The 13,221-nt window shown below is 42.5% G+C and overlaps 1 protein-coding gene across 1 annotated transcript in view; it reads right to left on the bottom strand.

The window, feature by feature from the left end:
• Nucleotides 1–287: 287 nt before the first annotated feature.
• The window catches only part of TNFSF13B (TNF superfamily member 13b), a 29,741-nt gene continuing 16,807 nt past the window's right edge, over nt 288–13,221 (bottom strand). Inside the window, exons 4-6 of the mRNA XM_042930172.1 lie at nt 4,148–4,260; nt 3,912–4,062; nt 288–828 (exon numbers count right to left, since the gene is read on the bottom strand). Coding sequence (XP_042786106.1) covers nt 716–828; nt 3,912–4,062; nt 4,148–4,260 — 377 coding nt within the window. The 3' untranslated portion in view covers nt 288–715. The remainder of the gene's footprint in view (nt 829–3,911; nt 4,063–4,147; nt 4,261–13,221) is intronic.

The raw sequence follows: 13,221 nt of genomic DNA, 5'->3' as shown, positions 1-13,221 counted from the left end.
GAAAAGTTTCTGAAGTAACTGAATAAGCTAGGAAAAATGCGTGGTAAGTGTTATCTGGTGTTCCATCAGGTGATACGGAATATTACAGACAAAAATTGCAAACTTGAAATAAACCAAAAACCTTTAAATAGTGCTTGTATTTTATTTTAAGTCCAACCGTATAATACATTTAAATGGAAGCTTTATTTAATTACTTTTTTAAGTGTTGAACGCAAGATTTCTGTAAGGTTTTTTTTTTTTTTCTTACTTCCTACAACGTTAACTGGAAGAGGTGGGGGGGGGGGAATATTTAACATAGAGGGGATGAATCCTGAGATTTCCCAAAATGTCTCAAGGTCCTGCGGACGAGGGCACTTGTTCCCCGGCGCACAACGGAATGCCGTTTAGGAAGAAATAGGATTATCGCCCCTTGGAAACCTGTGTTTGCTACCAGCCAAGCCGCGATGCCTAAGTTGCTCAACGCTTTTATAGTGAGAGGGCTACTTCTATCTTTCCTCAAATGGGTTCTATTTCTTGTAATTCACATGACACCCCTGGGCTGCGGCTGTCTGTTCAATTTCCTGTTTTGCTCTAGGTTCAGCAAATCAAAACAAATAGCTCACAGAAAAGAGTTCGGTAACTCCTGGTTTTCGTCCTCTGGTATTTCCAGTGAAGTGTTCTCTCCTTAGAGGCACAGAGAAAGGAAGGAATTCGCCATGAACAAGGTAGAAGTAGGTCACAGAAGTTTCAATGCTCCAAAAAACGTGCCATCTCCATCTTGCGATATTTTAGCGTCTTCCCGCGGTATTGCCAGTTGGAGTTCATCTCCTTCTTCCAGCTTTGCGATGCCTGGAAAACAGTGATTTACAGGGACTTTAAGTGGTTGCACGATGCGGGGGGGGGGGGGGGGGGGGGGGGGGGGGGGGAGGACGCGTATTAAATAAAACTAAGTCATGTTGGGAAAATGCTAACATCGGCATGCACACCTCAAATCACACCGGTAGACGTCTGAACCAGTTACACCATTCCACCAGCCGGAAAACAGAAACAGCTAAAGCAAATGAGCAGAAGGAATGACAACAGATATAACTGTGTTTACCACCTACTGTCGATAAAATGGAGACGCTGAACGGAAACCAATGTCTGGTGGTAAGAAAAAAAGTTAAGTAATCATAGCACGTCGTCTTGATGGGATAGTATATGGTTAAAAGTGGTTTTGCTTCCTTGTATTGACAAAGAAAACTATTTATAATAACGTTAAGCAAAAACACAAAATCGAGATAGAAAAAAATGACACACACCGTGCAGTGTGGGTATGCTGCACGTACACACTTAAATGTGCACATAAAATGCACACATTGTTAAAAATAAAAAACAAAACACCATTCATTAGCAAAGCTTATATGCTAACATAGTTTTCTCTTCAGTCCAGACCACAGGATTAGGACTCATTTGCATTATTTTTTACAGCCTTCTATATTTCACATTTCCTTAAATGACCATATCTGACTTTATAACCAAAAGCACGAAAGTACTTAGCTTCTCAAAACTGATCGATAAATCTGTGTGTGCCTAGTTTACAGTGATGCGTCCTGTGATTCAGGAATACAAAACACAACTCGGGAACTACACTCAGTAAGCACAACGATGCGGACCCCAATACGGACCCCATGTTAAAAGGAAAATAGGAGGGAAAAGGAAGGAGGAGAAAAAACAAAGAAACCAACAAACAAAATAATATCAAAACTGCTAATACTTTCAACCAATAATTTAAAAGGTAGTTGCGTTTTCATGAATATGCAGTGAAAATGTATTATAGGAACTATGTTACATATGTTAACATCCATCATCAAACCCAAAGCACCCAGATCTCCTCAGTGACAGTGGACAGTCAGTGTTTATTTACTGAATACTTAATGATGTGCCAGGCACCTTTCAAGACACACAAGAGCTGTGATCAGAATTACAAAAGATTCTGTCTCCAAGGATCTTGGGTGTTTGTTTGTTTGTTTGTTTGTTTGTTTTTGTAATGGACTAAGACAGACAACAAACAAAAGACATAGTTTCAGGTACTGTGAAGGGTAATTGTACACTTTTCAGGATTAGCAAGGCATTTGATGACTACATTAAATAGTAGAAAGAAAAAAAATAGATTGGAATTTATTTGTTGAAGAAATCAGTTGTTATAAAGACTGAAGATAATCTAGTTATTTCGGAAAGGCTATTGATCACAGAGCATTAAGTAATGCTAACTCTCAAAGTCAGTGTGAACTATTTTCAAGTAGGTTCTGTTTAAAATTCTAATGCTGAGTTATTGGCTATTTCGAGTCTTCCAGATTATAGCTATCGGCTGTACCTTCTACAACAGACACACTCAGTTTGTTCATGAGATAGTGAGTAAGTGTGTAAAGAGGCGCCTGGTCTTCTGCTGGGCTCCTCACATGGACCACCTACATTTTTTCCAGGGTATTCTGTATGGAAGCGCTTCACGCACTCAGATACAAATCTGTGGTTTTTAATGGTTTTAAACCGATTTGCCCCAGAGCAGATTAAAATTGCAAACCTGAGGTGTCCTAGAGAACGGGTCTCATGGATGATACTACGCCACAGGCATTGAGACTCAGCTTTACGGCCCAGTTAACTACTCTTAAAAAGCGGGCAGCTAGGAAGTGTGGCCGAGACTGTGAACGCGGAGGGGCAGATGACCAGAAAGCCTCCACGAGCAGCTCGCGAAGCCGTAATTACTGCTGCATGTGACCAGCACAGACGGGGGGGGGCGGCCTCGCCATTTCCAAGGATCCTGCAACAGCAGGACATTGGTCATCGCTGGGCACAGGGGAGCTTTTCTTTATGAAAATGAGGGAGTTTCAATTTAACACACTTCCTCGTCATCCCGTAACATCTATTTAAGGCAGTGGATCCAGAATGACAATCGTCTCCGTTTTTATGAACTATTTTCCTTCCTTCCCAATTGGTTTCTTGTGTACTTGTCGGCAGACAGCTTTGCGAGTTAGTGCTTCAAATAGCGTGGCCAGTCCCCGGGCCTGTGTTTCACGCTGTCTTTTCACGGGAACGGTCTGGAACTGAAGACATTCCTCGGGGTTCTCCATTGGATTTGTCAAAACCACCAGGGAGGAATCAATGTGTTTAAGGCAAATATGGGCTCCCCACACCCGCCCAACACCAGCTTTGATGAATTCACCCGCACCACGAAATAAAGACTATGTAGGCAAATACAGCCCAAAGGCCTGACACGAACAAATCCCACCCTTCCTCTTTTCTCTCTGCGTCTTCAGGGCCCCTGGGCTGCAGCAGCCTTGCGCCTACATGTTCACATCCCAAAGCCATCTGTCTGCTGTCCCTTTCCACCAGAGGCCACCTGCATGAGGCTGAGAGAAAGCCACTGTGCAACTTGACCAGACCCTCAAACCGGCCAGGGCATTCTCTAGCAGCCCTTAAAAACAAAAAAGAAAAGAAAAAGAAAAAAGAAAAGCTTTGGGGGCTCCCACTCTGGGGTCACACCGGATGGTTTATGCCAAGTTCTGGAACTTAGAAACTCTGCAAGCTAGGACACCATGTGCTGCCTCCCTGTGTCTGGATTCCGCCTCCCTTCAACAGGGCGGATCCTGTGAAGGAGCACAGGTAAGGGACAGACAAGGTCGCCGGGCATGTGGTGACCGTTCTCGTTCTATTATCACTGCTGTCGTTATTATACAGTTTTACCTGCTGAAGAAAACGCAGTTTAGAATTGCTCTCAGTGTTGACAGCTCTGAGTTTGTGCCCTCTCTCAATGTATAGAAACGGGATAGAACTCTTAGTAACGATTTTTTCTGTTTCGATTAAAAGGAACCAGCTCATCACTCAAGAGGATAAAAAACGCACAGCATATCAAGGAGTGTCTTTCTGTCTATTTATACAGAACTGTTATTTACCAGCGGAATAACAGGAATTATTGGGTAGTGTTTCAGGCATATTTTGAATACATCGGAACAAATTCACCAGACTCAGTTCGTCCCCAAAGACATGGACTTTTTTCCTCTGTATTAGGTGTCCCATAGCAAAGGTGTTATCCGTGTATAAAACCTGAGGAACAAACCAAAGAACTCTGTCAGAAGCGAGCACAAAAAGGAGGCACTGGGCGGTGGCACAGGTGGGGCGTTGAACCTACCTGCCCGTATATAAAGAAGTAACCGGTTTCTTTCACCAGGATTTTATTTTCCTTTTCTTCCAGGGCCCTTCCTCTTTTAAAGCTGAGCAGCCACGGAACGAACGTGTAGGCTCCTACGATGGAGAGAGTAACTTGTGAGGAAAGCAGTTTTTCACCTCCGCTTAGTTGCTAAACCGAGTCTGAAACTTAGAACTGAATTTCATCTTCAAGGAAAAAAAAGAAAAAAAAAAAGAGGAAAAGAAGACAAATCAGGGCGCTCTGCTGGTTTTTCAGCTGTGCTTGCCACATTAACCCGGACAACCATTGGAGACAGGAACCTGAGGGCAAACACTTCATAAGAATGTTCTGTGTTTTCTTTTGTTCTTGTGTATTGCAGCAATTTTCATCACGGAGCCCGGTCTGCATGGCAGAGTTGGAGGCAAAAGAAAAAAAAAATGGACCAAATGTCTCTGAATAACACTCTTACACAAGTTTTCTGGTTGTTCCTTGCTTCCCAGAGAGGAGGGGGCTAGCAGGGGGAGAATTTAGGGAAGGGCATCAGGGGAGAAGCCCCCTCCCCAGTGCACTGGGCAACAGAAGAGAGCTTCCAGAGAGCGTGGGAAGTTACCAAGACATAGCCTTTCCTAGGACATGGTCAAGGAACTTGGCAATGTCCCTCTGTAATATCCAAGTAAAGTGGTTTGTGCTCAGCACATGAATTCTCCTCCGGGACCCCTCAGGCTTCCCTGGGGAGTGATAGGGGAGCTGTGGTGTGGAAGAACCCCAGGAAGGGTGCAGACAACAGCCAGCAGCTACAGAAAATGGGTCAGCAGGAGGGGACCCGATCTCTGTGCCAGAACATGGTGCTTCGGGACAGATACCCTTGAGGAGGGTATAAACGCTCCTCTCCTATGAATCCACAGTGTAAAGTCACTGGGTTTCTCACCGTCATGTAAAGATTGGAGTAAACGGCGAACCCTGAGGCCAGATTAAGAAATGTGGGGTTGGGGGGGAGGGTAGAAGTAAAATAGCATAAAATAATTGAAAAGAAGATGAGGGAAATGGTAACATACAGAGAGAATAATAAAATGAAACTGTGGTGGTCTAAAATAGTATAAAAAGTGTTCCCATATGATTGGTCATGTTGGACCACACGCATCCCCAAGCTTCACCTCGGTCGTAGCAAAAAGGGAAACAATAATCAAATTCAGAGTCCATGGGACAATATGCCAGAAGCTCAAGAAAAAAACAACTTGTCCTAGACTGAGTTTAAAGAAAATGTTCCCTGGGGATTTCTGAAAGGGGCTGCACGGTAGGACACAGCAGCTGGTAACGCTTTCACATTCGTAAACACAACTGCTGAGTGCGTGCACCCACTTCAGCGAGCTCCCCGAAGGCCAACCCGTCACATCTGAACTTTTTCCAAATGGGATTCTTGAGGGAAAAATATAAAACGAAAACTACACATTTTCTGAATGTTTGGAGGAGGAAAGGACCCGAGGTGATCACACAAAGCAAACTACCCCTTGAACCTGAGTTCAGTTCCCTAAGGCAGCTCTCCCAGTTGACATGCCCACAGGTGCAGGGTGGGCGCTGGGAGGGAGAGCCAGAGAGGAGAGACAGGTGCCCTTGTCCCTCCTCTCGTGTATTCCCAGGACCTGCCTCAGTCCCCCAGGGGAGCCAATGCCCCCACAGTATCCGGCAGGCCCCTCACCACCTCGCTTTGCTGTTCCCAAGGTCTGTGAGGAAGCTTTACTTCAGTAAAACCCACCAGTGCCACTCTGGATGGTGACAGTCCCTGGACAAAAGATCTCCCCAGTTACAAGTCACAGAGACAAACTCATCGTCCCGTTTTGATACTGCATCATTTCAGTGACGAGATGACAATAAGGTAGTTTCACATTTGTTTAAATGAGATCATGTACCCGAAGCACTTTCAAAGACAGCTGAAAATACGAGGAAGAATTAATCATCCTGGTTGTTCTTACTGAAGGCGGCTGCTCTCGTGGGTTCCGAGGGTACCTACTTGATGCTCTGACCAAAGAAAGGCGTCTTTTCCCTTCAAAACAGTACACATCTCGGATCCCGACTTCTCTGGGTTCAGACACTGTTTATGTTTGGTTCTCTGCTGTTTGCCCAGGGCCTGACACCATGCCTGGCCTCCAGCAGACATGCAGCAAATATTTACTGAATTAACTAATTCAACTTTAAACATAAGCTAATTCAAAATGGCAGGGCGTTCTCTGCAACTACCCGCAAGCATCCGATTGTTTTTTAAAAGCATTCTGTTATTTATGTATTTGTTTATTTACTTTAAAAGCATTTTGTGAGCTAGTTACTGAAACCGTGTGAAATGCTACATCACTCGTGAACTAAAGTAACACACAGAGTTCTAAAACTGGCTAGAGATGTTTACTTACTAAACATTTTTTTTCAATGTCGTAGGTTAATTTCCTATTTCTTTACACCATACTTATATCTATAAAATCAGTGAGGTGCTTTTTACCCAATTCCGCCGCTATATTGTCAGCAAAGAAAGAAAAACAAATAGTTACTAGGTATATATTCTTACGTCCTCTCGGCATTTTCTTTTGGCATTTCATCCTATCTTGCTGGGAATGTTCTCATTAAAGAGAGTCAGTGCATGGTTACCTGTTTTAATGTACTGCTGCATTTGTCCCCCACTGCACACACACACAGCACACACACCCACATACACGCACACACGCGCACACGAATTATACTCCCTAAGGCCAAATGCCAAGAATACAGCCCAGCACAGTATATGCACTCAGTGAATACGTGCTACTGAATGAGTGTCGAATCCTTTAAGCAAACAGACAAAACAGTAAATTAAAAGTAATTATAAACTTAAGCATAAATATTATAACGTGTTTCTACATCTTAAAACGTGCTTAGATTTTTCACACGCAAATTAGACTACAGAGAAATGCTAATGAAAAAAATACACATGAAGTGCCTATTCTGTAGGATGCTTTTCTTTCTTTTTTTTTCGTTTTTTTTTTAAACATTTATTTGTTTTTGAGAGACCGAGAGAGACAAAGCACAAGTGGGGGAGGAGCAGAGAGTGAGGGAGACACAGAATCCAAGGTAGGCTCCAAGCTCGGAGCTGTCGGCACAGAGCCCGGACGCAGGGCTCGAACCCATGAACCACGAGATCATGACCTGAGCCGAAGTCAGATGCTTAACCGACTGAGCCACCCAGGTGCCCCTGTAGGATGCTTTTGTAAACCAGAATGCATTACTACTTATAGTTAGTATTTGAAAATTCAGAAGTATACTCCAAGAGTATTACTGCTTATTTTATCTTTGCTAGTCCACAGCTAAAACACCGATGTGCTGTGGTGTATAAAAAGGCTGAACTTCCCACCTCCACTCAGCTGTACATACTTGATGTACTGATCTGTTTTTGAAAACTTAAGAAAATTAATGTGTGCAACGACCTGCGAAATTCAATAAAAACAATGCCAGTATTAGTTTGTGAAAATAATTTACGCGTGCACTGGAAAGTGTTCGCTCTTAAAAGAGTAGATCTTTCCTGTTCTGACATATAACAAATACATAAATTTTAGGTTGGCAACATTTTATAGAAGAATCAGACATATTTCATTAATATTTGGTTTTTATTCTATTTTCTGAATTGGACGTTTCCTTGCAAACATTCGTACCCCCAGTGTTACCTCCTTCAACAGCTGAAAATAGATGCTCAGACGGCAGCTGTCGATCAGAGCTGCTACATTGGTGACGTCTCTTGATTTTTAAATGTTATTATCGTACAGCTCCTGGAAGTAGTTTTAAGGGATAAAATATTGATAACACGTTTTTAAAAAGAGAAAGTAAACCAGTTCAAGACATCGTGATTTTTTTGTATAAAGCGAGTATAGTGTGGCCTGGAAATCCATAGTTATCGTAGGCTTGATTCCATAGCTGAGGTGGAGCAAGGGAAATCAGGAGAAAACAAATGCAGCCGGGCAGGGCCGAGGGGCAGAGCTGTATGGAGGGCAACTGGAGGGCCCTGTAGGGCTGTGAGCAGTGGAGAGAAATGATTATTCCATCTTTTAGAAATATCACGATGCGGCTTCCAGGCAAGAAAAGGTACAAAAATGGGGGCAAAGAACCAGCCAAGGTGGGAGATGATGGCCGTCTGTACCAGGATGGTGAGATGAGAATGAGCGAAATGGATTAATGCAGGTTGGATTCATGGGGAATAACTCGTAGGGTTTTGAGATTAACATAAGGTGTTAGCAGGAACAGTCAAGAATGACACCCAGCATTCTGGGTTAGAGAAGGGAGGACACAGCCATCACACTAAATGACAGAGGAACACTGCAGGAAGGGATCTGGGGACAAGTTCTACAGTGAGGCTGAGGTGCCACCAAGTTGTAAAGGAAGAGATGTGTACAGGCTTGGAGCTTGGTGGCTCGGGCTAAAGATCTACATCCAAACCATCAGCATGTGGCTGGTATATGACAACGCAACACAGTATTTAAGAACACCACAGAAACAAGGTGAAAACAAAAGAGAACAGGACTACATCAGAGGTCTTGAAAGACACCAATATGGAGGAGATACATTTAGGAGTAATTTGCAAAGAGATTTAAAAGGAGACGCTGAAAAGAGAATGGTTAGAGAAACAAACTTCAGGAAGCCTGTATTTCTAGAAGAAACAGTCATCAAGTGTTAAATTCTACTGGGAGATTAAAAGTAAATCTCATCTTCGCCTCTATGAAATAATTACGAAACAATTATGTAGCAAAGCAGAAATAAACAAGGGACTTCTGCCATCGACATGATTGAGGAAAATACATCTGCCCTTTCTTTACCTCTGTTAAGTCATGTGAAAGAAATGGACAGAAAGAAATGGCACGTTTTCCAGAGTAACTTGAAAGGGTAACAAAGTCACTGAGCTCACACCTGGGCTGGGTGTGGAAGGGGAGAGAGGAGGCAGAGAAAATAGCGACAGGTCCCAGCAATGGCCAACTTCACAAAGAGCCAGCAAAAGTCAACTCCCTAAAGGTGAAGAAGCCCTCACATGTACACAGAAATCTAGAATCTTACCATCCTGGAAATTTCAGTGCGGGTTAAAAGAACTTGGAAGACGAGGAGGAAAAATCCTCATTTAAATGAAAATAAAAAGTTTCAGAATGGAAAGTTGGTTTTACCCAAAAGAAGATGGAAATAACGAGTTTAGAATTTGAGAAAAGAATGTACAGTTATAGAATATGTAAGACAGGTAAAGAATTACCATCCTACACAGAACTGGAACCCTGAAAAAACCAGCAACAACAAAAGTCTGAGAAACCACATCCTGGGCCCAGAAAGGTTGATTCCAAAATTCACCAGTTCCATGTGGCTGCTGTAACAAATTACCACAAACTCAGTGGCTTAAAGCAACACACATGTATTATGTCACAGTGCAAAACATGAGAAGTCTCGCTGGGCAAAACTCAAGGTGTTGGCAAGATAGTGCTTCTTCTGGAAGTTGGAAAACCCATCCATTGCCTCTCCTAGCTCCTCTAGTCCATCTACTTCCCTTGCCTTGTGGCCTCTTCTATTTTCCCAGGCAACAACCACATCATTGCGAGCTTCGCTTTCATCACCGCATCTCCTTCTTGGACTCTGACCCTACCAGCTTCCTCTGTGAGGACCCTTGTGATTACACTGGGCTCGCCAGGGTAGTTTCCTCACATTTCTTACCTCAGTCACATCTGCAAAGTCTCCTTTGCCACATGAAGTAAAATGCTCACAAAAGTTTCAGGGATCAGGCTGTAGACACCTTTGAGGGCTGTTATTCTACCTATCATAATAGCCAAACCTGACATATACAGCCAAATAAGTTTTGCCTTTTTAAGGTAAATAAATAACTCTTTGTACAGTCAGGCAAGAAAGTCAAGCCACTTATGAGACGAAAAATTTCTCTTACCTTAGTTTTCTTTAATGTGCATCTAATGCCCAAAGACAGTGGAGAAATTCCTACAACTCAAGAGAAGAAATGGGAATTTTGTATCTAGACAGCTGTCCCTAATGTATAAATGTTTAAATGTTTATTTTTGAGAGAAAGAGAGATAGTGAGCAGAGGAGGGGCAGAGAGAGGGGGACAGAGAGTCCCAAGCAGGCTCAGCACTGACATCAGCGAGCCTGATGCAGGGCTCGAACTCATGAACCATGAGACCATGACCTGAGCTGAAGTCGTACGCTCACACCTACTGAGCCACCCAGGCACCCCCAAAGATACAGTTTTATCAGTGCAAAAACTTTGTGAGCATTCTTTTCATGAGCCCATTTTGGGTAAACTACTCAAGAATGAAATTCCAGAAAGTAAGAGATGAATGAGGAAAGCACAGTACAAGCAAGCACCTGCAGTGGGTATCGAATATATTTATCTGTAAAATCCCAAACAAATGAAAGCTTGTAAAGAGAATGACGGCTTGACAGAAAAGAATGGAATCGGGGTGCCTGGGTGGCTCAGTCGGTTAAGCGTCCAACTTTGGCTCCGGTCATGATCTCACGCTTCGTGGATTCAAGCCCCGCGTCGGGCTCTGTGCTGACAGCTCGGAGCCTGGAGCCTGCTTCAGATCCTGTGTCTCCCTCTCTTTTTCCCTCCCCTGCTCGCGCTCTGTCTCTCTCTGTCTCTCAAAAATGAATAAACGTTTAAATAAATAAATAAATAAATAAATAAATAAATAAATAAACAAATGTTCCGAATGATGGATTATGTCAGCAAGATGGCAGTGTAGGGAGCCTTACACATCATCCCTGCACAGAAACATTGATTTAACAATAATATTGGTGCTGAGATACCTTGAAAAGAAATTCAGAATCCAGCTAAGAAGTAGAAGCTAAGTAGTAGAGCACAAACTGAGAAGCAGTCACATTTTTATAGGTAAGAGGAGCGGTTTCAATTTATTCACCTTAGTCCCTCCCCCAAATAGGCGTAGCTCAGCACCAAGAAGGCTGCCTCAGCCTGTGAGTCCTCCATGGGGGGTGAGATTGAAGGGTGCACCTGTGCCCTATGGCCTCTCAGAGTGCCTTCTAGGGAGCTGGTTTCCATCATCTCACCCTGTACTTAGTGTGGAATAACCAAAAGAGCTTGGTGCTTGATACAGTTAGAAACAAAGAAAAGGACAGGACAGTCTCTTATACCCAGCATTTTGTTTTGTTTTGTTTTGTTTTGTATGACTGAGGAGAAGCAGAGAACAGATTCTTTTCCTCCAGGAAGGAAAGGAGGAAGCAAAGGGGACCTTGCTCCTGTCTGGCCTTAGAGTGGCTGATATCAAGCACTGCTGACCAATGAAAGTGTCTTCCAGGGAAAGTCAGTCCATGGGGAGTAGGAGAGGTAGTGCTTCTTCAAATGCAGAGGTAACAAAGCAACTCTACAAGGAACATGAAGAACCAAGAAAACCCAACATAAATAAAGGGATAAAACAAATCTTCATAAACCTGAAAGAATTGGCTATCGTGAATTATAAATCACTTTCAACTCTAGTATAAAAGTTAAAAGATGAAAGTATTAAAAGAATTATAACTATAGTAATTGGTTAATAGATACACAATATAGAAAGATGTAAACAGGCATATATCAGTAACAAAGTGTGGGGGAGGGAGAAGTAAAAGTGTAGTTTTTGTAGGAAATTGAAGTTAAGTCGCTATCAGCTTAAAATAGACTACTGTAGGGGCGCCTGGGTGGCTCAGTCGGTTAAGCGTCCGACTTCGGCTCAGGTCATGATCTCACGGTCCGTGAGTTTGAGCCCCACGTCGGGCTCTGTGCTGACGGCTCAGAGCCTGGAGCCTGTTTCAGATTCTGTGTCTCCCTCTCTCTCTGACCCTCCCCTGTCATGCTCTGTCTCTCTCTGTCTCAAAAATAAACAAACATTAAAAAAAATTTTAAAAAAATAGACTACTGTAACTAAGCTGTTTTAATGTAAGCCTCATGGTAAACACAAATAAAAAACTTGCAGTAGACACTCAAAATACAAAGAGAAAGGAATCGAAGCAACCAGTACACAAAATAAGCAGCAAAGAAAGACAGCAAGAGAGTAAGAAAGGGACAAAGGAGCTACGAAACAGCCAGAAAACAATTAACAAAAGGAAAATAATAAGTCCTCACTATCAATAATTACTTTAAATGTAAATGGATTAAATTCCCCAATCAAAAGGCATTGAGTGGCTGAATGATTTGAAAGAAAAACAAAATCCAACCATACGCTGTCTACAAGAAAGTCACTCAGCTTTAACGACACACATAGTGAAGGGCAGGATAACAATATTTCCTCCAATGGTAAACAAAAGAGACAAGAAGTGGCTACTCTTATATTAGACAAAATAGACTTCAACAAGTCAAAACATGTCACAAGGGATGAACAAGGTCATTACATGATGACAAGTGGATTGATTCATCAAGAGGATAAAACAACAACTATGTATATACATACACACACACACACACACACACACACACACACACACATACACTCAACATTGGAGCCCCTAAACGTATAAAACAAATGTTAACAGATTTGGAGAGACAAATAGATAGCAATACAATAACAGTAGGAAAATTCAATACCCTACATTCAATAAAGGATAGGTCATCCAAAAGAAAATAATAAGGAAATAGTGTGCTTGAACAACACTACAGAGCAGTTGCACTTAACAGATATGCACAGAATGTTTCATTCTACAGTAGCAGAATATGCACTCTTCTTAGATGCACAAAGAAAATTCTTAAAGATAAATAAAATGTGAGGGCACAAAACAAATTTGAATAGATTTAAGAAGACTGAAATCATACCTAACATCTTTTCCAACCACAATGGAATGAAACTAGAAATCAGTAACAGAAAAATTGGAAAATTCACAAATATGTGGAAATTAAACAATACATTCCTGAACACCTAATGGGTCAAAGATAAATCAGAAGGTAGGGGCACTTGGGTGGCTCAGTCAGTTGAGTGTCCAACTTTGGCTCAGGTTATGATCTCATGGCTCATGGGTTCAAGCTTTGCGTCAGGCTCTGTGCTGACAGCTCAGAGACTGGAGCCTGCTTCAGGTTCTGTGTGTGTCTCTCTCTCTCT

Source organism: Panthera leo, chromosome A1 (assembly GCF_018350215.1).
Source record: "Panthera leo isolate Ple1 chromosome A1, P.leo_Ple1_pat1.1, whole genome shotgun sequence".
NCBI lineage: Eukaryota > Metazoa > Chordata > Mammalia > Carnivora > Felidae > Panthera > Panthera leo.
The sequence above is the reverse complement of the archived record's forward strand: the minus strand, read 5'-3'. Positions and strand labels throughout refer to the sequence as shown.